Here is a 20,481-nt window from a genome sequence, read left to right as displayed (position 1 = left end):
AATAACAGGTATTTCGACAGAGATCAAGGACTGTTTACTCTATCGGGAAGCGGCCCTACTTCTGAGGGACCCATGGCCGCGAAACTGGCCTCAACAGGAAATGGAAGGAATCCCATGGCTTTAGTAACTTCTTGTGGAATGAGCAGAGAAAACAAAATAGAACTTTCTGGAATGAGGCACACACACGGAATCCAGCTATACAGGAAACCACCCCGACGAGTCATCTCTGTGATTTGAAGAACTCTGCCTCGAATGCCCCCGATAGAATTCAGCCTCAGAGACCATCTTTTCAAGGTGGAAGCAGCAGCCCAGGTGAATCATGGCCACCATTTAGGAAAAGCAGCTGAGGGCTCACGGAAGGTCCCCTCCAGCAGGACGGAGTGGACTTTGGTAGGTGAAAGACTTCAGCTCTTTTCCCCAGGCCCCCAGGTACCAGCCAACCCTATCAGAGTTATACTCAGGGTGGGAACAAAGATGCCTATTTTTGTCCTAAATCAATGCCCTTTCCCAGTCCTTTGGAAAGTTCCAAGTTTAGGCTCTTTCTCCATGAGCCACCATACATGCACATCATCTAAAAATATCGTGAATACAGTAGAATCCAATGCAGGCCCCAGGGAAAAAAAGGAGGGGCTGAGGAAGATCCAGGGAGCCACTTTAGTCTTTGGGAATGAGATCCCAAGGACATGAGCAAACTTCTCCCCCTAAAATCTTAGGCTTGGAGGAAGGTACGGAAAAGAGATGAGTATGTCAGGCACAGTAGTGAGGCCCTTGGCTGGCCCCCAACTGGTCTATCCCAGCCCTGCCCTGCCTCTAAGGCCTGGCCCAGTACAGCCCCCTCCTCTAAGATCCTATGGCACCTCAAGGGGCATCATTCATCCAGCTCCAGGACAGATACTGCCTCCTATTTTTAGGAGACCTCCCTGCTTGCTAAACCACTAGTCCCACTCTCCTATGTGTCCCTTCAGTGAAGGGAAGATCTCACTCACTTCCCCCTCTCCCCGAGGCAAAGCCTATCATTTAGCTCCATCCGATACATTTGGAACAATTCGGAACAAAATTGAGGGAGGCACAGACAACTCACCTCCATATTCAGATGGCTGACAACCCAGCAGGAGAAACATGGAGCCTGTCAGCTCTCTCCAGTGTGACATGTGCTGTGAAAGGTACGAGAAGGGGCTCACATCCAGGTATAGGAGAAGGGAAGAGATCAGAAAGGCTTCCTAAAGAAGGCAACATTCAAGATGACTTCCATACGGGACATCACAGTTGTGATGGGCTGTGCTGGTAGGTTGGTGGGTTGATGTGTTGGTGAGTTGGATGGTTGGTTGGTTGGTTGGGTGGATGGATGGTTAGTTACATGAATATATGAATAAGAAATAAAGGAGTGAATGAAAGCCACCAAGTGAACTTGAAGATAAAGTTTGGATTGTTCCAATTCTATTAAAGATGATCAGTTTAAGTTTCACGACACTGTCCCAAAAATATCAGCATGATTTTCCCTTTCATTCTCCTTATGATGCACATGCTCTCTTTTGCTCAATATAGATTTCCAGGCCCAGGGATATAGCTAGGAAAACAATGACAACAAAGAAATACAGCCCACTCCAACCCTCAAAGAGTTCATGGAAGTAAAAATGAGTGATCAATCATTGTGCTCTATCGAGGATTATCTGTGATACTAAGGAGCAGAAGAGAAGCAGCCACACTATGGGACAGGCTGGAATTAGGTACCTAGGATGCAAAATTTAAGGAGGCACTCAGTCTCAAGTCGATGGAGGTGACTACACCACAGGTGAAACACCTTAAGAGTAGGTGCCTCCTTAAATTTCGCACCTCAGATACCTCCCTTGTTTCACTCTCATCCTGACTCTGTTGCTGATCTCTATATGGACCTCTCTCTGGTCTGGTAGCCAAGGTCTGCTGGAAGCTAGCTCATAGCCCAGCTGATAAGCATCTTGGAATGAGGAAGGAAAAGCATCCAGGAAATAAAGAGTTTCCATACACCTCCTCTGCTGACACTCATCTCCCCCAAATTATCCCTGAGCATTAATGGCCTCTTTCCATCTAGCAGCAGCAGCTTCCCCTGCATGGAATATCTTTCCATCTATGTGCCATGGACCTGGGCCTGGAGCAGAGCTGGCAAGGCTCGGGCGTGGGCAGGGGAGGCTCTCAGAGCTGCCATTCTGATGTCGAGATGGACAAAATGAGACCATTCCTCCTTCCAAGGAGGGGGGTGGAACCTCTCTTCCCTCTTTAGCCACACTTTCTTGATCTCAAAGGAAATTTGAGTCAGGAGAAGTCTCTTTGCCCTGGGGGATGCTTTGGGTCAAAGAAACTCAGAAACCCCAGAACTGAAGGTATGTGGCAGCTTTAATTACCGCACAGGGGAGAGAGCGTCAATCCCGCTCATGGAGGGCTCCAAGTGGCCCTTAATGTGTGCCCGAGTCAGTTCTCATGTTTACTCTCCTGGGCAATACTAGGGAGAGGCCAGCATTCGGAGGAGACAGAAGTGGCATTCCACTGTGGATGGGGAATGCACGTGTTGTGTAAATGTGGGCAAGAAGTGGGAAGGACAACCAGCTGGGCACAGGGACCAATGGCAGTGTGAAAGGCAGCCGTGCCACCCCAGAAGACTGGTCCCCGGGGTCAGCATGTAGGGGAAGCTGCACAGCACAGGAGCCCCAGGCAGGCCGCCTGTCTACACGGGGCTTCTGGCCCACAGGAAAGCAACTGTGTGTGTTGTATGTTTCAAGAGTCAGCTAATTTCAAACCTTAGTCCCACATAAAGTCCAAAGAATGTGCAGAGACAAATGAAAATGGGATTCTCTCCATTCTCGTCCCAGGCAGTACAGATGTTGTCAGACTCGGGATGCTCGGATAGAGGGAACAGTCAATAAACCGCAAATGCCACATCCTCTGCTCAGCCTCTGCCAGGCCCCAGATGGAAACATTTGTTCCCTCTCACGACGCAAACAGGCCTGGGCTCAGGCCTGATCTGGAGGCCGGGCAGGGTGAGAACCGGAGGGACTGGATCGAATTCATCTGTCTCCCACCCAAGTGCGCTGTCATCCTCGTCGGCAGGGGCCTGAGGAGGGTCTCACAACAGGGCCACCCAAAGTCTCTGGGGGTCCTGAAGACTGACGCGGGTCTGCTGCCACCTACTGTCCATTCTCCTGCAAAACCCAAAAATCGGACGGGGCACACCCAATGTCACACCCAATCCCTGGAACTGACTACTGGCTTTGACAGAGACAGGGACATTGATGCTGTGGTCAGGCAGTGGCTGTGCCCAGGCTGCAGAGACCCATGCAGAACAAGGCAGGCTAATCACAGCTATTCCTCACCCAGTGTTACTAGCTCACCATGAGGTTTTTGCATTAAACGCAGCCTCTTCAACCCAAGGCTGCCCTGCCCTGTCCACAGAGCCCCCATCTGCTCCTGGATCTTCCACTCTTCTGCAAGGACCACAGTTTAGCACCCGATTACATAGAGCATGGGCTTCAGAGCAGGGAGCCATCTCATCGTTTCACATCCCCAGTGCCGGATCTGGACATCAAGAAAGCTCAAAGCTACATCCTGTCTGAGACAGCAGAGCATTGTTCAGCTATGATGCCAGTGATGGGTCACGGTGTTCTCACAATGAGAGCTGAGGGGTCTCAATGGGAGGGGCTGTCTGCAGGCCTATATCAGATTTCACTCCAGCCTGCCCCTCTGGAGTTTGTCTCCTCACCTGTAAATGATCCCTGTTTGGCCTGCCTCACCCCAGAGGTGAGAGCCATGAGCAAGCTTTGGAAATGTCTATTTCCATTATCCCACTGGGAGCTGGGGGAGTGTAGAAGGAATCATGAGGACTGACATGGAAGATGCAAGGAGTCCCTTGCCTGGTCACCCCCATCCCAGCTGCCGTCTGCGTTGGCTGCTAACGGCTCACAGCTGCACCCATTGCCAGAGACCTATCCATAAAAGTCAGCCAGGAGGTGGCATACTGCCCCCCAGTATGGGCCCCCCATAGCCCATGGCTGACACAAGAAAAATAGGCCCTCTCCTGGCTTAAAGGTGGAAGCAGCTCTGGGTCAGTCCATACTCTCATCTCCCTGCGGGAGGAGCCTGCCCGCCCCCCACATCCTCCCCTGCCCTTGCATGTGTCCCTCACTGCCTTTCTCCTGAGAGCACACCCCCGACAGATTACATGTGCCTGACCCTCCATCTCAGGCTGAGCTTCCAGGACACTGCTTCTCCAAACTCGGCCTGCAGCCCATCACCTGGAAGGCTTGTTAAAATACGCTGCCGGGTGTCACCCCCAAAGTTCCAATTCCGCAGGTCAGGCAAGCTGTGTTCCTAACACATTCCCAGGCAATGCACGTGCTCCTGGTCCAGGGAGCAGAGTCTGAGAATAGCTGTTCTTGGGACTTTGACCTAAGATAGAAATCATTCACAAGTAACAGGCAAAGGGGCCAGAGGTGTCAGGATTAAGCCATGTAGCACCCAGCCTGCCTCCCAGTCAAAACCCTGCAGCTGGAACAGGAGATCATCATGCCTCCAGCAACAGATCCCCGTGCTCAGGGCTGGAGGAGAATCTGGGTTGCTGAGCCCTGCCTGTATCATTTTACTACAAGAGCTCAGAGGAGCCCACAGTCCAGGAGGGACTCCCATGGCACAGGAACCCAGTTTGAATGCTCATTCTCTACACAAGATGAACATCAGGGGTCAGCCAAAAAGACTGATTGCTGGATCTCAGATAAAGTGAAAGTTTGATCTGGACACATCCAAGGCCATGTGTAAATGGAGGATGAGGGGCTGACAGAGACTGTGGTGGTTGTTTTTGTCCCTAAGTTGTGTCTGATTCTTTGCAACCCCAGGACGGAGAGCCCACCAGGCTCCTCTGTCCAAGAATACTGGCGTGGGTTGCCAGTTCCTTTTCCAGGTGATCTTCCCAACCCAGGGATCAAACCCATGTCTCCTGCATTGGCAAGCGGATTCTTTACCACTGAGCCACCAGGGAAGTCCTCAGAGATGGAGACAACCATAAAGAGCAGTCCATCCAATCCCTTCCCTTACAGACAGGAGCACAGAGGACCAGAAAGGGCTGGAGATCTGACCAAAGCAGACATTCTACCTGCAAACACAGGAAAAATAAGCGCTCGATTTAAAGGCAAGACAACTGCTTTCACTGTCCTCAGAGAATAGCCGTGAGCAATCCTATTACATGGGCTCTAGTAACAGTCCTGGTGTGAGAAACAACCTCTTCACGGCTTCACTTAGACCCCGAGGCCAGAAGAGAAGAGAATTGATGCACAGTTGCATCACAACAGCATCAACAGGGCCTGAAATAAGAACCACAGGACAGCTGACGGCTCACATCTGCAGATTCCAGACACAAGGTCCCTGACTCACAGGCCACAGGGAGGCCAGTTAACAAAGAAACACAATTGGCTTGATAAAATATATCCCGACAGGTGGGCAATGGACTGTGCCCCAACGTCCATGACCTAACCCTGCTCCTTCCACCGTCTTCCTCATTTCAGGGAACAGCAACCCCATCTCCCGGTTGTTCAGCCAAAAACTTTGGCGTCATCCTTGCCTCTCTTTTTCTCTAATGCACACATCTAATCCATGGGCAAATCCTGTTGACTCAACCACTTACAGGTTCCCCTTCCACTCAAAAGTAAAGCCTTCCCATGAAAGCTTTCCTAGGCTGAAGTGGGGCAAAGCCAAGAAGCAATGACCTTAGGACACATCTTGTTAACAGGGGCACAGAACAAACTGAGATCAAGCCCAGAGGCTCACGGGCACAGAGCAGAGGGTGGTTCCGGGGGAACGGGCTTGGTAGTGCCACTCTGGCGGCTGTTCCCGGGGAAAGCTGCCTTTGCAACGACTCAGTGCAAAGCACTGATCACTATTTTCACTTTTTGTCTTTGCCTTAAAAGTGAAAATCCTCTTTGGATTTATTTTGCTTAACTAATATAGGTCTTTAGTAAAAGTGAACTGGAATGAAACTAAATTCAAAAAGCAGAAGATCCGTGTGTGTGTGTGTGTGTGTGTGTGTGTGTTTCCTCTAGCTCATGTCTCATCACCTTCACTGCCACTACCCGATTCAAGCCACCATCAGCTCTCCTGAAGATGGTTGCATCGCCCCTGCCTGTTTTCAGCCTTGTCTCCTGAATCTATTCTCAACCCCAACCAGCAACCAGAGGGATCCTACTTAACACAAGTCACCACATGCCCTGCCTCTGCCTAACCTCCAAAGGCTCCTCCATCACCTAGAGGTAAAGCCAGCACCTTCAGAGGCCTCCAGATCCCCCTGCTCCCTCACCCCCTCCCTCTCCTCCTCTCTGCCTCTTCTGCTCAGCCTGAACAAGCAACCCCAGGACCTATGCATGGCTGCTCTCTCTTTACATTTGCTTTCAGGGATCAAAAGTTGGTTCCCTGTCTTCCTTCTGGTCTCCTCTCATGCATCTTCTCAAAAAAGGTTTCCCCAGCTACCCCTTGTAAAATAGCAGCCCCAAAGCCAGGGCTCTCCATCACACTTCCTTGATTTATTAATACTTTTCCTTGCAGCACACAGGTACATTGTATATTTGCCTGTTGGGTGGATATGCTGGCTGCCTCTCCCCACCAGAAGTATACACTCCACGAGAGCAGAGACTTGGTCTGTTTCATCCACATGGAATCACCAGTGGATAGAACTGTGTCTGGCACACAGGAGCCTATCACAGGTGGAGTGCTGGCAGAAGTTAATCAGCTCTCCAGGGTGAGTGAGGGGGATGCTAATTTGCAGCATTTGCCAATTTTCTGGGGCTTCTCAGGTGGTGCAGTGGTAAAGAATCTGCGTGCCAATGCAGGAGACACAGGAGACACAGGTTCAATCCCTGGGTCGGGAAGATCCCCTGGAGTAAGAAAATGGCAACCCACTCCAGCATTCTTGCCTGGGAAAATTCCATGGACAGAGGAGCCTGGTGGGCTACAATCCATGGGATCACAAAGAGTCAGACATGACTAAGCATGCACGCATAGCTAAACATGGTTCAACTACTCCTACCATGACCAAGTTCAAGCTACTAGCTTGACATCAGACATGGCAACAATGGGCTCTGTGAGCCAGGACAAGCTGGCTATAACACACTATGGCATTCATTAAAGAGTTATTAATAAGTTAACTGAATAAATGAATATTTCTGTGAATTGATGTGTATTTTTTGAGGACTAACTCCATGAACTAGGGTCTAAAGTCAAGTCTCTCTGAAACCAAGGGAATCGCTGCATAAGGAATAGGAATGTCATGTGTTGACTGGTGACAATTGTGTGGGAGGCTTATACTGAGAACAGGAAGGGTCATACACATTTTGAGCAAAAGCTCTAAACATAGCCAGTGAGAGTAGAGCTTATAGAAAGACTGTAGGACCCTTGCAAGAGCTCAAGTGAGTCATCTCCCCTCTGCTCCCTGAGCCCTGCTCCCCAACTGCCAGATGAAGGGCTAGGATCCTAAGGACCTTTCTACCCCTGACAAACTATAAGGTTAAGAATTGAGACAGATCCTAAAGCAGCATCTATTCCCCTCTGCTTTTAAAACACCCAATTGAAAATATCTTTTTTTTAAAAAATCCAATGAAATTAAACTTGAATTTCATGGATTCCCATCATTCTTTAAGCTTGCCTTCTGGGAAAACATTCACTGTCCCCAAGGTGACATCCATCAGCGTTCAGGAAATTCACAACTGCCCTGAGCTCACTGGACACACCACAGCAGCCCCAGAGCCAGACATCTTCTCCACGCCTAATCCCGGAGCTCCCAGGGACTGACCGGGCTTTCCTGGTTCCCTTTCCACAGGTGACCCACATGAAAAAGAGAGAGACATTTATGACAGTCAAACAGGGGAGAATGCCTGGAAAAGGTGAAAACAACACAATTTCTTCTGGGAGTGGTAGAAAGGGATACCTGAGAGATTAAAAGTAAGCACTTTAAACATCATAAGGAGACCAAAAAAGATTTTAAACACTGCAAGAAAAAACAGTTGCCCTCTGTAGCAGGCAGGTTAATGCCCACCCCTAATAATGCTCATTTCTTAAGTTCTGGAACCTGTGGCATGTTGGGTTACGTGGCAAGGGAATTAGGTTCCAGATGGAGATAGGGTTGCTGGTCCTTTGACCTTGAGATCAGACTATTCTGGATATTCCTGATGGAACCAAATGGAACCAGAGGGATCCTTCAAAGGGGAAGGAGAAGGCAGAAAAGGGAGAACCAGAGAAATGGGAGCCTGAGAAGGACACAGCCAACACTGATGGCTGGGAAGATGGAGAAACGGGCCACAGAGCAAGGGAGGTGGGTGACCTTCTGAATCTGGAAAAGACAAGGAAACAGATTCTCACCTGTTGTTCAATCACTCAGTCGAGTCCACTCTTTGCAACCCCATGGACCATAGCACGCCTGGCTTCCCTGTTCCTTCACTATCTCCCAGAGTTTGCTCAAACTCGTGTCCATTGAGTCAGTCATGCCATCCAATCTCCGTCACCCTCTTTTCCCCTAGAGGCTCCAGAAAGAACACAGCCCTGCCATCACCTTGACTTTAGCCCAATGAGACTCGATTCTGATCTCTATCTTTCAGAACCTAGATACTGCTGCTGCGGCCACTGCCATGGGTTGAACTCCCAAGGGAGGCCAACAGTGCTTTTTTAACTTCCTGACCCTGATTACACCCATGGTTCCAAAGGAGACTGGGCAAAAAGTACGCGGCTGCAGCTTCCACAGCCCACACACATCTGGAAAACGTAAGTGGAAGACAATTCCTATTTTCAAACATCCGGCATGTTGTGCTTTGAACTAATGTGCAGAAAATCAACCACAGCATGGTACAAGTGGCCATGAGAAGGCCCAGGGGTTCACTCTGACAGACTCAGACAAATGACCGGCCACCGTACCCCGAGAGAGTGCTGTGAGCACCACGCGTGAGGCTGCTCCCAACCAGACTATCAACCTTCCCCAAGTGCCACTTGGGGAACTGCAGGCTTCAAACAGTGAGCTCTGGGACTTGTACATAAAGAATTGGAAGATATGTTCTTAGTACTGCACGTGAGGTTTATAGAGGGCCTACTCTGGGCCAGGCGTGTAGGTGATAGCAAGACATGCAAACGTGTAGAAGAGGCAGAGTGAGGCAAGGGTTACAGGATCACCTCGGTCAGGGCCAGAGTCCCAGCAGATCTGACTGATGGTGAGAGAAACACACCAAGGCAGTCCTGATAAGCCAGCAACAAATGACAGGTGGCCCCAAACAGCCACAACCCCCACTGTGAGAGCCCAGACGATTTACACATTTTTAAAGTATCTTCTAAAGTCAAAGGACACCGGAAAGAAACAAAATCAAAGCAGAAAATAGTTCCTTCAGCAACTGAGTCAGATCTCAGGAACCAGGGTCAGAAGGGGCCTGACTGCACAGATATGCATGTTCCCTGACATCTCAGCAGGTCCTGTCCTCCACCTGTCCCCTCTCCCAGGACACATGCTAACGCCCCCGCCCCCAGGTATAACATCCATGGCCATCCCTGAACCTGATGTTGCAAGGCCCAGCAAAGGCCCCCAGTAGCCACCTTCCCTCCAGCTTCATTAGGCCTCAGTGATGGAGCATGTGCCATGCCTATGAGCCAGGTCTGCTGTCCTCTCACTGCCCCTTGTCAGTTTTACAAGAACTACATATGCATACAACTCTCTACCTGAAGAGTTCACAGGATCTTATACACACTAGAACTTAGACCTATGTTTACTGAATTGAATAAAAAAAAAACAAGTGATGGGCAGACAGAACTGCTGGAGAGGGGTTGGGAAGGACAGGAGACAGTGTCCTCTGGGATTTATCAAGTGGGATTACTTTGGCCCTGGTTTCAAACCAAGCGTGCTACAGCTTTGAGCAGTGTAGCTGCCAATAGCACAAAGCCGCCTAACGGAGGTGACTTGCATCTCCCCAGAAACTTCACAGGCTCCTTTAATCCTCTGTGCCTCGGCTTTCTCACCGAAAATGGAATAATAATTGCTGGGGAAGGAAGATGCTTGTTCTCAGCTCCCACAGTGTCCTGGGTGTTTGGAGGAAGTTCTACTGGTCTACCCCATGGACCTTTCCTCTCCTCCTTTGTATTCACTCCATCCTGAGGAAGGAGGTGTGTCTGGTCTGATTGGCTAATTGGGGAAAGAAAGGAAAGAGGAGCATCAGCTGCACCCTGTCTCCTCTGGGAGGGAGCTGCTCTTCCAGGGCCACCCCTCCCACCACGTGGCTTGGGCCTGAGATGAGGTGAGGAAGTCTGTCCCACGCTGGGCACACCAGGACTCGTAGTCTGCTGTGTCTTCTATCTTTCCATTATCAATCTCAGAGATGATATGCATTTTACCCCAATCTAGTTAATACCTTTTGTTTTATTGGGCAATTTGTTCCAAACTCAGGAGAATACTATTTAATGACAAACTCCCCTCTCCACCAGAAAAAAAAAACTAATAATATCCACCTCAATGGATTATCCTAAAGAGCAAATGAGATAATATACACATGTGTTTAGCATGGTGCTCAACATACAGGGAGTAAGTAGAAGGTAAACAACAAAGCTCCCAAAATGTTTACTGATATAAAGATCAACGCTGTGATCACATCACATGTTCAACACTCCTAGTTGTGCTTCCGGAGAAGGCAATGGCACCCCACTCCAGTACTCTTGCCTGGAAAATCCCAAGGACGGAGGAGCCTGGTAGGCTGCAGTCCATGGAGTTGCTGAGCGTTGGACACGACTTCACTTTCACTTTCACTTTCACTTTTCACGTTCATGCATTGGAGAAGGAAATGGCAACCCACTCCAGTGTTCTTGCCTGGAGAATCCCAGGGATGGGGGAGCCTGGTGGGCTGCCGTCTATGCGGTCGCACAGAGTCGGACACGACTGAAGTGACTTAGCGGTAGCAGCAGCAGTTGTGCTTCACCTGGTACTGAGGGAGGGGCAGTGGCAGCATGCTGACCTGCCACCTCCCTCTTCCTATAAGACAAAGTTCATACTATCTTTCAAAGGTCCGATAACTGGTCAAAGGCCACAGTTATTATAAAGGGCAGAGGTGGTTTGCCAGTCCAGGTCATCAGACTCCAGAGTCCATTTCAGGCAATGCTAGATGCTGTAATAACAATAAAATAGGCTAGAGGTGATGGGGTGGAGGTGAAGTTGGTCAAAGAAAACCACTATGAGTACAGAACATCTGATTGACAAGAAAGAGACAGTCATGAGATGGGTTGACAGCAGGACCTTTACAGCAAGGGGATGACCCAGTTCTTCCTCATGTAGAAAGAAGCTAGACATGTTGGGTGAACAGAGAATAAAGATCTGTATTGTCAATCCTAAAAGAAAGGAGAAGTAGGGAACTGACCCTACTAAGATAATAGGCTATAACTACAATGCCATAGTACTAAAAGCTATGGTCATGTGTTTTTTTTATTTAAAAAAAAAAATGAAACTCAGAGAGATCAAAGACAGATCCATGTCTACATGGGTGGAGAAGGAAATGGCAACCCACTCCAGTATTCTTGCCTAGGAAATCTCACGGACAGAGGGGCTGGGTGGGCTACGGTCCACGGAGTCACAGAAGAGTTGCACACAACTTAGCAACAACAACAACATCTTTATGGGAACTTAGAAAAGAATCAAGACAGCTCCATAAATCTATGGGGTAAAGAACAAATTGTAGAGTAGGTGATGCTAGGAAAACTGTCTTACTATTGAATATATGGAGAAAAATAAAAGTGAGTCTTTCAGCCTAACAAATACACAAGATTAAATACCTAAATGTGAAAGCTAAAATTATAAAGTTAATGGAAAAACATAAGAGAATACCAGCGAAATCTAAAGAATGAACTTAATAAAGAAAAATGCAAATCATAGGCCAAACAAGAAATTTCTTAATTATGTCAAAATTAAGAATTTCTGTTCAACAAAGAAGATAATGGACAAAGTTATGGGACAAATAAAAATGACAGAAGTTATTTTACAAAATCTAAAACTAATGAGAGATTAATATCTACCAAAAGAAAGTTAAATTCTCTTGGAGGAAGATAACATTAATCAGACAACATTAATCACTACAATTATTTCTATGCAATGTCTGGAATTCAATCAGTTCATCAATGCAAAGAAACAGGACAAAACAATCAAAACCTGAAAGAAAAACAGACAGTATCAATAAACCTATAGGTGATCCAGATATGGAAGTGACCAAACAGGACTTTAATATCACTGTGAATAATATGCTCAAGAAAATAAAAGATGGAGAATCTCACAAAAGACTGCTATTTTTTAAAAAGAAATAGAAATTATAAAACTGACAAATAATTAAATTAAGAATTTATTATATGTATTTAATAGCATGGCAAAAGAGAAGAAACATGAACCAGAAGGTAGAGCAAAAGAAAATATCTAGATTAAAGTAGAGAGAGAAGGAAAAAAAAGATGGAAAATATAGGAAAACATTCTTTCCCATCTAGTCTATGTGTAACTGGAGGGCCAGGAGAGAAAAGAGAAAATGGGATAAAAGCAATATTTGAAAAGATAATAGATAATAATTTCCAAAACTCATGAAAGATATCAATCCCAAGTTGCAGGAAGCTCTACATATCCCATTGTAGCTCAGCTGGTAAAGAACCCACCTGCAATGAAGGAGACCTGGGTTCGATTCCTGGGATGGGGAGATCCCCTGTAGAAGGGAATGGCAACCCACTCCAGATCCTGGCCTGGAGAATTCTATGGACTGTGTAGTCCATAGAGTCACAAAGAGTCACACATGACTGAGCAGCTTTCACTTCACTTCACTACATATCCCAAGCAGAATCATCAAAGAAAACCATGCTGAGGCACATTATAGTAACTCTATTGAAATCAAAGAATGAGAAAATCTTAAAAGAGGCGGGGAAAAAAGCAGCCAGAGGTAAAAAAACAAGACACACTACCTTCAAAAGAGTAATACAAAGGTAAGACAATGGAATGAAATATTTAAAGTCCTGAAAAAATAAACCACCAATCTAGAATTCTATACCCATTGAAATATCCTTCAAAAATAAAGGCAAAATAAAGACATCACTAAACAAAAATTGAAAAAAAATGTAACATACCTGTTAAAGAAATACTAAAGAAAGTTAAGTTCTTCAAGCAAAAGGAAAATGCAAATGCAATAATTATTTCAACTAAAGCAAAAAATTATCAGACTAGATTTAAAAATCCAAATACATGCTGCCCATAGGAGATAAACTTTAAATATACACTAGACCATAAAGAAATCTCAACAAATATCAAAAGGACTGAAATCATAGAGAATATATTATGAACAATGTAGAAATAAGCTAAAAATCAACAACAAAAAGATAACCAGAAAAATAGCCCAAAGGCTTTTAATTAGTCAATACATGTCTAAATAACCCATGGGTCAAAAGAATAAATCACAACAGGAATGAGAAAATATTTAACTAAATTATATAATTATATAATGTATTAACGTGTGGGATACAGACAAAGCATTACTTGGAAATTTGTAGCTTTAAAAGATATTACAAAAGAAGGCTGAGGTGGGTAGAAGGTGGGAAAAATGGGTCACCTGTTTTTGTTCTGCTTTGTTTTAGTTCAGTTTAAATAATTAGCTTTTAAAGGGGGAAAGCCTGGTAAACCCCAAAGGCTTTTAGTTGGCACCCTTAAATATGAACAAATATATATTTATGGACTATATGGAAAAGATATACCATAAAAACACTAATCGAAGGAAAGCTGAGGTAGCTATACCTAGATAGACATTAAGGCAATAAGCATTACTAGAAATGAAGAGAAATTTCATAATAATAGAAGTCTCTCCAACAGAAAGTTATAATAATTCTATATGTATATGTATCAAATAAACTAGCCAAAAAAATGTCTAAGCAAAGTAGGCCCAGCTTATCCATGGTCACAAGGGGACTTAATAGACTACATCGGTTTAGCTTCCCTTGTACTACCAATGTCTGGCACATATTAGATGCACAGCAAATGATTAAAACAGCAGTACTACAAACCAGGATGCCTATCTTATACCAGTCCTGCAGAAATTACTAGTGCTTAAAACACTGCAAGTAAATTACTAGTGCTTAAAACATACACAGGGGCTTCCTATGTGATTCAATGGTAAAGAATTCACCTGCCAATGCAGGAGATTCAGAAGACACAGGTTTGATCCCTGAATTAGAAAGATCCCCTGGAGTAGGAAATGGCAACCTGCTCCAGTATTCTTGCCTGAAAAATTCCATGGACAGAGAGGCCTGGCAGGCTACAGTCCATGGGGTTGTAAAGAGTCAGATATGACTGAGCACACATGCACTTTCTTGAAACATATACAACACATACAAACAAAAACACAATAATCTGAAGAGTATAAGATGGTGTTTACAGGCATGATGGGTTTTGGATTCATCTGTAAATTGAGGAATACCTTCTTGCTGGTTTAAGAATTATATAATAATATATGAAAAGTGGTATAGTGTCAGGCACTAAGTAAACACTCAATGGGAGCAGTTAATATACGTAAGAAACATTGAAAATAATTCTGGAATAGCAGTCAACAAACCCCCTAGAAATTAAAATCAGAAATGCCAAAAAGAAGAGGAGGAGGAAGAAGGGATAAAGAAGAAAAAGTGGCTGAGAATCAATAATTCAAGATACATATCAATAAAATAGAAAATAATAGCAAACTAAACTCAAAGAAAGCAGAATGAAAGAGTGAAAATCAATAAATTAGAAACCAAACCTACAACACTGAGGATGAGATGGTTGGATGGCATCACCAACTCAATGGACATGGGTTTGGGTGGACTCCGGGAGTTGATGATGGACAGGGAAGCCTGGTGTGCTGTGGTTCATGGGGTCGCAAAGAGTCAGACACGACTGAGCGACTGAACTGAACAGAAACCTACAAAGCCAAAAGTTACCTCTTTAAAAGAAAAAGCATAGAATTCACAACCCCCTACTAAAACTAGCTGAGAAACAGAACACAAATTACCAGTATCAGGAATGGAAACAGAGACAATCTTGAAGACTGAAGACAATAAGAAGACATTATCAGTTCAGTTCAGTTCAGTTCAGTCGCTCAGTCGTGTCCGACTCTTTGCGACCCCATGAATTGCAGCACGCCAGGCCTCCCTGTCCATCACCAACTCCTGGAGTTCACTCAAACTCATGTCCATCAAGTCAGTGATGCCATTCAGCCATCTCATCCTCTGTTGTCCCCTTCTCCTCCTGCCCCCAATCCCTCCCAGCATCAGACTCTTTTCCAATGAGTCAACTCTTCGCATGAGGTGGCCAAAGTACTGGAGTTTCAGCTTTAGCATCATTCCTTCCAAAGAAATCCCAGGGCTGATTTCCTTTAGAATGGACTGGTTGGATCTCTTTGCAGTCCAAGGGACTCTCAAGAGTCTTCTCCAACACCACAGTTCAAAAGCATCAATTCTTCGGCACTCAGCTTTCTTCACAGCCCAACTCTCACATCCATACATGACTATTGGAAAAACCATAGCCTTGACTAGACGGACCTTTGTTGGCAAAGTAATGTCTTTGCTTTTGAATATGCTATCTAGGTTGGTCATAACTGTCCTTCCAAGGAGTAAGTGTCTTTTAATTTCATGGCCGCAATCACCATCTGCAGTGATTTTGGAGTCCAAAAAAAATAAAGTCTGACACTGTTTCCACTGTTTCACCATCTGTTTCCCATGAAGTGATGGGACCAGATGCCATGATCTTATAATTACAATTTTATATACATGAAGTTAAAATATAAATTAAATGGTTAAATTCCTTGGAAAAATACAACTTGCCAAAACTGACACAAAATGAAATAGAAAAGTTTAATTACACATAAAAACGGATGCTTAGTTGTGAAAATACACAAATGATACCTAGAAAGACAAACAAATGCTAAACTGCTTGTGATTATGAATTACTTTGTTTTTTGCTTCTTGTGTTTTTTGGTTTCCTATTATGCACATGCTAACTTTTAAGAAATAAATGTTATTTTAAAAACATTAAAAAAAGATAATTTTAATTTAAAAATTTTTATTTGAATTCATAATTTAAAACCTTTTAAGTCAATGCTCAGAAAATTCTCTCAAATATTTAAGGAAGAAATAACACCAATCTTACACTAACTATTCAAGACTATTAAAAAAAAAAAAAGAAGAAGAACTACTTCTAGCATACCCTAGATAAAAAAATCTGACAAGGCTGTTGTTCCAAGAAAGAAAATTTGCCAGCCAGTCTCCTTCATGAATTTATATACAAAAACCCTATACAAAATACTAATAAATTAAATCAAACAATATATAAAATTAATATATGATAGCCAAGTGTGTTTTATTCCAGAAATATAAGGTTGGTTTAACATTCAAAAATCAATCAGTGTAGGAATCCTCAAGGTTCATTGTGAAAGAATAAAAGAGAAGGACTCGGGATAGGGTTTTAAAAAACTGCCCCTTAAGGAGCCTCGTGGGAGCTGATTCACTATCATACCTCCGGCTTCCAACCTCTCTTGTACCATATCAGCCTGACCCTTGAGAAGAAGTAAGAGCCAAAGAAATCTCCCCAAAGCTTCCTAGTGTGTGGGCTCTGGGCTATTTTCTCCCTGGTGGAATGACTAGCATCACTTCCCCCACTTCACCAGCCGCACTCAGAGCCCAAGGAGCCACTCAGGACTGGACTGTTCTCTGAAAAACCATCACCTGAGCATAGCACACTCACCTGAGGGATGGGGGCTGGCTCCCCTGCCGTTCGAACGCTCTCTCCGGCTTCTCCTGCGTCTTCGGGACATTCCCACTGGACAGGGAGAACTTCGGGGGGGTTCTGATGGCCTCTGAGCCACTGTCCACAGCTGGACTGTCTTCAGAAAGGTCTCTCCACCTGCCACTCCCCCTGGGGAGCAGCCCTTTGCCTGGTAGGTGAGGCGGGCTGCCAGGCAAGGTTCTCTGCTTTTCCCAGGTTAGCTCGCTGAGCGGGCCCTGAGGGCTCCTAGAGGTGGAGGTGGTGCTGGAAGCTGGTCCCTCCAGAGGGGTGGGACAGGTGGAGGTGTGAGTAGAGAGCTCGGGCTCTTGTGGGCTCCCTTCCTTGTGAGGCTGGGTAGCACTGCTCAAGGCCGGGGACCGCCTCAGTGAGCGTTTGCGGAGGGAATCCTGAAAGGGACAAGGACAAAAGCAGAGGTGAGGATCCCCTTGGAAGGAGGTGGGAAATAACCTACTTCAAGACTATGATGTTCCCTTCTCACTTTTTCCATCCTCAAGTCCTTCTCTTAAAATTCTACCTACCCTCTGAGGAGACTCTCAGGGGCCCCACTTCTCTCATGCTTTCTCAGCACCCCACGAGCATAAACCCCAGGAGCATGCCTCAGCCCCATCCCACACCCCTTAGAGAGAGCTCCAGGGTCAGCTACTACTACTACTAAGTCACTTCAGTCGTGTCCGACTCTGTGCAACCCCATAGACGGCAGCCCACCAGGCTCCCCCGTCCCTGGGAGTCTCCAGGCAAGAACACTGGAGTGGGCTGCCATTTCCTTCTCCAATGCGTGAAAGTGAAGTTGCTCAGTCGTTTCCAACCCTCAGCGACCCCATGGACTGCAGCCTACCAGGCTCCTCCATCCATGGGATTTTCCAGGCAAGAGTACTGGAGTGGGGTGCCGTTGCCTTCTCCATCCAGGGTCAGATGTATTCTAATTCCTGAATCGCCACCTGCTAGCTATGTCCCCTGTGACAAGTCATTGAACTTCTTTGTTCCTCACTTGCCCTTCCTGTAATCTAATCTGTCTACAATCTGCTATCTGTAATTTCTAAACCCCAAAACCTCTAAAAAGTGAACATTTCTGTTGGAATCCTATGGCAAATTCTTTTTAGTTGTTATGAAGTTACTTGTAGTCTTTTTTTTACCCCACCACACCATGGGGCTTGGCGTATCGTAGTTTCCTGACCAGGGATCAAACCCAGGCCCTCAGCAGTGAAAGTGAGGAACCTTAACCACTGGATTGTAGGAATTCCCTTGCGGTCTTTTTTCAAGCATGAATATTCATATGCTTTGTGGCAGATATGTTTTGTTTATGGGATGCTACATCAAACCCTACTTCGGGCATTCTGTGGTACGTGGTTTATGCACTGTATTTCCTTTCTGAAGTTTAAAAAAAAAAAATCTAAATTACAAAGCACATTTGGCCCAGAGGTTTTGGATAAACAATTGGGGACCTGCAGTGCTGACTTCCCACAAGACCACGGTGAGGGCTAAAGGAAAGACCCAGACCCATGTACGGCAGTAGCACAGAGCCAACCTCTTGAAGCAGCCAGCAAATGTTACAACGCCACTGCTTAGTATCTTTGCCCCTGTCCCCGCATACTCACGGCCCTACCCTTTCCTGCCAGTAGACCAAGTGATGGAGGCCGTTATTCCTTCCTCTCTGGTGTCCCCAGAGCTTCCCAGTTCAGTGACCTATACCTAGTAAGCAATCAAGTCTTGCTCACTTTCAAAATGCAGGAACTTCAGAGCAGTCAACTGAAGTGTCCTCTCTATCAATCATTAACCAGTAAAATGGGAACTCACGTTGTTACCCGTCTGAGGTGGAGGAGTAGAGGGAGGGGACAAAAATACACCTGCTGAGCTTTTTCTGGATCTCAGCAATTCCAGAAATAATCCTGAGCCAAATGGTAAAGCCTGTGCCAAAAAAAGAACATCTAATTCTGTCCTGTTCCCACCCAGTGGAAATTACTAGGCACCATAAACCTCCTCCGAAAGCCACCCAGGGCATTCCTTGCCACAGAGCAAAGAAAACATTAGTCATTGTTCCCAAGGAGACCCAAACTTCCGGCCAAGGGCAGGGAACCCAGCCTCTTACTCATCCTTCGAAAGTGCAGAGCTGACCTAGAGGTAAAAAATGATGCAATACCTAGCAAACCTCGCTCTTTTCTCTTGTATGGCCAAAGCACTCAAAAGCCCACAGAACACCTTCCAGAAAACCTGGGGAAATGCCACTTTAGTGTCCCTTCACAAGATTCAGATACCCCAGGGGAAAAAAACACCTCAGAGGAGAACTGCTTCTTCTTTGGGAAGGAGTTTGTGGCAATCTCTCAGTAGTAAAGCAGGTCCAAGCCCTCGCCCTCACACCTCAGTACTGAAGGGGACTGAACTGCACAGACTTGATGATTCGAAAGTCATGGTAGGCAGGACCTGCCTGGTGGTCCAGTGGCTAAGACTCTGCGCTCCCAATGCAGGGGACCCAAGTTCAATTCTTGGTCAGGGAACTAGATCCCACATGCCACAACTAAAGATCCCTCATGCCACAATGAAAATCGAAGATCCCTCGTGCCGCAACTAAGACCCGGCACTGCCAAACAAATAAATACATATATAAAAAAGCAAGTCATGGTACGATAGGACCCTAACATTCATCTGGTCCACCAGTTCTCAAAGTATAGCCCATCAACCTTAGGGGTCCCTGCCCAAACCCTTTCAGAGAGCTCAAAACTATTTTCATTATAATAATAAGATATGATGTGCGTTTTTCACCATGTTGATGCTTGCAGTGATGATCCAAAAGCACTGGTGGGAAAACCTGCTGACCTTCAGCACGAATCAAGGCAGCGGCACCCAACTATACCAGTGCTCGAGGTATTCAACCGCACTTACAATAAACATGCTAATTTCACTTAAGAATGTCCTTGCTGATGCACAGAAAATGTTAATTGCCTCCGATCTTGATCCTGTGTTAGACATCTCTTTAATAGTCTGTGTGACAAAGTAGGAGATATATATATAAACATTGTGTGGGATACAGATGATGACGGCTGTGACTAGGCAAAGCCCTATATGCAGCCATCTGAGCTGTGAGCTGAACTTGCTACTGTGTTTCATGGAACCACTGACAGATGAACTACGGTTAATTCAGACAGGTCTTTGGCAGGCATTTTCTTGAAAATAAATTGAACTCAAGGGAAACAAATGATATATTGTTGCCAGTGATCAAATACAAGTTACCTTAAAAATCAGAATTTGGAGAAACATGTTTACCATTATAAACTTGAGGGCTTCTGGATACTTAAAAACTTTCTGATGAGTTGAGTGATGACATTAACAAATGTGACTTTTTTTTATGGTTTCTTGTATAATGAAATGTGTCAACATTCAGAGAATCTATATAACTTCATAAAACAATAACTTTCAGGTGACCAATGCATCGTGTTACTAAGCCATGCGGTGGTAAAAGATTCATTCAAAGTGCAAAACAAACCAATGAAAACTGATAACACACAAAAAGTTCATTGGGATGGTTTCAGATTCCACATTAAGAAACAACTTGTCTAGCTTTGATGTAATAGTAAAGAATACCCCTAGTTTTCTGAAAAGACAATGAAGAAACTTTTCCCTTTTCCAATTGCATGATCATCTCTGAGCCATGAAATTCCAGATCTCAAAGGTGTGTCGGACACCTG

The 20,481-nt window shown here is 45.4% G+C and overlaps 1 protein-coding gene across 19 annotated transcripts in view; it reads right to left on the bottom strand.

Annotated features, from left to right (window-relative positions):
• The window catches only part of MINDY4 (MINDY lysine 48 deubiquitinase 4), a 118,300-nt gene that overhangs the window by 80,692 nt on the left and 17,127 nt on the right, over positions 1–20,481 (bottom strand). For 18 of the 19 annotated variants that reach the window (XR_015163204.1, XR_015163203.1, XR_015163202.1 and 15 more), the window contains one exon: positions 16,760–17,187. Coding sequence is in view for 5 of the 19 variants with exons in the window: in XM_086398449.1 (XP_086254575.1) it covers positions 16,760–17,187 (428 nt within the window). In the remaining 14 variants the exon portion in view is untranslated. Of the gene's footprint in view, positions 1–10,381; positions 11,139–14,781; positions 14,940–16,759; positions 17,188–20,481 lie in introns of those variants that run through there. The other variant, XM_086398453.1, reaches the window with a different exon arrangement.

The sequence above is a fragment of the Bos grunniens genome, chromosome 4 (genome assembly GCF_055505025.1).
Source record: "Bos grunniens cultivar Pamir isolate PY7600 chromosome 4, Bosgru_T2T1.0, whole genome shotgun sequence".
In the NCBI taxonomy this organism is placed as follows: domain Eukaryota; kingdom Metazoa; phylum Chordata; class Mammalia; order Artiodactyla; family Bovidae; genus Bos; species Bos grunniens.
Note: the sequence above shows the minus strand (reverse complement) of the source record. Positions and strands in the feature narration are given on the sequence as shown.